The sequence below is a fragment of the Felis catus genome, chromosome D1 (genome assembly GCF_018350175.1).
Source record: "Felis catus isolate Fca126 chromosome D1, F.catus_Fca126_mat1.0, whole genome shotgun sequence".
Classification (NCBI taxonomy): domain Eukaryota; kingdom Metazoa; phylum Chordata; class Mammalia; order Carnivora; family Felidae; genus Felis; species Felis catus.
In genome coordinates, this window is record NC_058377.1 from 63,757,713 (window position 1) to 63,760,873 (window position 3,161).

The 3,161-nt window shown below is 37.5% G+C and overlaps 1 protein-coding gene across 1 annotated transcript; it reads right to left on the bottom strand.

Moving 5' to 3' along the window:
• Positions 1–461: 461 nt before the first annotated feature.
• On the bottom strand, positions 462–1,418 carry LOC101100753 (olfactory receptor 6). The gene has a single exon (XM_003992960.1). The coding sequence runs from the start codon at positions 1,416–1,418 to the stop codon at positions 462–464; it is 957 nt and encodes a 318-aa protein (XP_003993009.1).
• Between the last annotated feature and the right edge of the window lie 1,743 nt (positions 1,419–3,161).

Sequence of the window (3,161 nt, forward strand, 5' to 3'; positions counted from 1 at the left end):
GCTCAGAGCCTGGAGCCTGCTTCTGATTCTGTGTCTCCCTCACTCTCTGCCCCTCCCCCACTTGTACTCTGTCTCCCTGTCTCTCAAAAATAAATAGAACATTTAAAAAAATTAAAAAAATTAATAAAAACAAAACAAAATCAAAATGGATAGAACTATAGAAACTAGTTGGATAATAACTGATTATTTCTTAGCATCTTCATAAAAATAAAATTACTTTAAAACTCCAGTATCAATATATGTCTCTTAAAGTTCTGGTTATTTCACTCACTACATTAGAAAAAGAAGCATTTAATTAAGGCCTGAAAGAAAAGGAGATTTCCTCTGATTTTTTTTTTTTTTTGCCTCTTATCCTTCAATTGTGTACTAAGTCAGTGTGTTTATAATTGCAGACTTTTACCTAATGTAAGTGTTTTTTTGAGATTAAGTTAAATGAAAAGAGAAGGCATGTCTGAGTCTCTTTAGCAAAGACAATCTCTCAAGAAAAGGGCTTGGCCACTAGACATGGTTTTTCTGATGGCATCTTTGACCTCCTTGTTCCTCAGGCAATAGATAATAGGGTTGAGCATGGGAGTAAAGACTGCATATATGGCTGAGATCAATTTGTTAGAATTGAATGAAGCAATGGCTCGAGGTCGGACATACATGAAGATCACAGCTGTATAGAAGATGACCACCACTGTAAGGTGAGAGGCACAGGTGGAGAAGGTCTTCCACTGCCCAGTGGCTGAGGGAATGTGCAGGATGGTAGAGACAATGAAGCCATAGGAAAGGACAGTGGCTGAGAGGGGAAACACAAGAATGAAAATGGCTAGCACAAAGTCTACCATCTCAGCCATAGAAAAATCCATGCAGGCCAGTTTGAGGATAGGAGAAACATCACAGAAAAAATGGTTCAAGATATTATTGCCACAGAAGGCAACTCGGGAGATGAAGTATACCTTTGCCATGGAGATGGTGAAGCCACTCACCCAGGAACTGATGGTCAGCTGAACGCAAAATCCTGTGGTCATCATGGCTGGATAACGAAGAGGACAACATATAGCCACGTAACGGTCATAGGCCATGGCAGCCAAGAGCACACATTCAGTACAGGCAAGTGAGATGAAGAAATAGAGTTGGATCATGCATCCCAGGAAGGAGATGGTATTGGGACGAAGTAGGAATCCAGCCAACATCTTAGGGACTGTGACAGATACATACCAAGTCTCCAGAAAGGACATGGTGCCCAGAAAATAGTACATAGGCTTGTGCAGGGACCCAGTAACCCATACAGTGAGAATGATAACCAAATTCTCCAGCAGCACAAACAGGTAGGTGATGAGGAAGACAAGGAAAAGCAGAACCTGTAGCCAAGGGGAAGTATGGAAGCCCACCAGGATGAATTCACTAACATAGGTGGTATTTTCCTTTGACATGACTAAGACACCAAAAGACAAAGGATTTAATGAAAATAGCACAAATCAAAGAATGAGATCCACATTAGTAGCAAGGGGCCCTCAGGCTGTAGGTACTTTATCATTAAACTTAACCCTAGTGCCACAATCTGGTCCCAGGGTGTGATTTGGCAGTCCTGAAAGGCCACAAGATCCTCCCCAGAAAATCAGATGTCAGAACAGAGCCTGAAAACAAATCCACCAAAGACACAATGTTAAGAATCCAAAGAAACCAATATTGCACTGTACGTTAACTAGAATTTAAATAAAATTTTTTTAAAAAATAGTGGCAAACATAAATGAGGCTGAAGAGATACCCTCTCTATTCCTCTAATATCATTGTATATTCAAAAACGCTTGAGCTGTCATATATATATATAATTCTCTCCCAGCACCATAATTTCCCACTTACAAAATTATAGCATTAGAAACTGTGGTTGGGGGCGCCTGGGTGGCTCAGTCGGTTAAGTGTCCGCCTTCGGCTCAGGTCATGATCTCATGGTCCGTGAGTTCGAGCCCCACGTCAGGCTCTGTGCTGACTGCTCAGAGCCTGGAGCCTGTTTCGGATTCTGTCTCCCTCTCTCTCTGCCCCTCACCTGTTCATGTTCTGTCTCTCTCTGTCTCAAAAATAAATAAACGTTAAAAAAAATTAAAAAAAAAGGAACTGTGGTTAAAGGAAAATTTTAATTTTCTTTGATAAACTAATAATAATTAATGTATTTTGCTAAAGTTAATGTTTATAAAGTCCATATACCAAGTTTAAAGGTCATTAAAACAATAATACCCTTTATTAAGATAATTTTACTCATGAGAATTTAATTCAAACTAATACCAGAAACCATATGTATGAAGAGGTTCATAACATTATGATACCTAAGAGTGAGGAAATCATTACATAAGTTATGACTGTCAACTGGATGAAATAAGTGATAATTATAAGAATCTTGTAAAAATAAAAAAGGATTTAATAGTTGGTAAAAGCACAAAACAGATAAACAATGAATCTCAAAGCAGAATCATGAGGTCAGATTCAGGATTTAGTCCTTCAGATCTAGGTCAGAAATGTCGTCAGGTAGTACTAGGAGTAAATACTTTCCTTATCAGCATATTTCCAGGTTTCACAGGCAGTTATAAGGCAAAAGACCATCATGGTTGGAACAAGTGCCAAGGGCAGGACAGGGAAGCAGCATAGTTAAAATTCTGGAGAAAATAAAATATCAACTGGAAAACACCCTCCTGACCAGGAGAATTTCTGCCTTTGGTGCACTCTTCAGGATGGTCTTTTCAGGATGCTGGCCAAAGTAGTTAACAATTACTTGCCTATTTTTAGGGCCATGGACTTAAAAATTGAATGAAGAATGTCTGCTCTCTTGAATAATTAAACACATTTTTATTTTTTAGATGGCTCCTAATAATAGTATTTTATATATACATATATACTATATACTATACTATTTTATCTATACATGTGTATATGTATATATGTATATATAAAATACTTTTATATATACATATATAATGGTTTTATATATACATATAAAATGGTTCACATTTGATTCCAAATTAATTTGTACAGTTCATCTATATCTTCTTCAAAGACTGGTTCAAAATTTTGATACTGTCAGAAGTGTTACTTGATTAATTCTCTCTACTCCTTGACTCTGAAAACCCTCCTCAATCTGGACATTGCTGAACACAAGTTGCATTTAAGAAGTTACCTTGAGA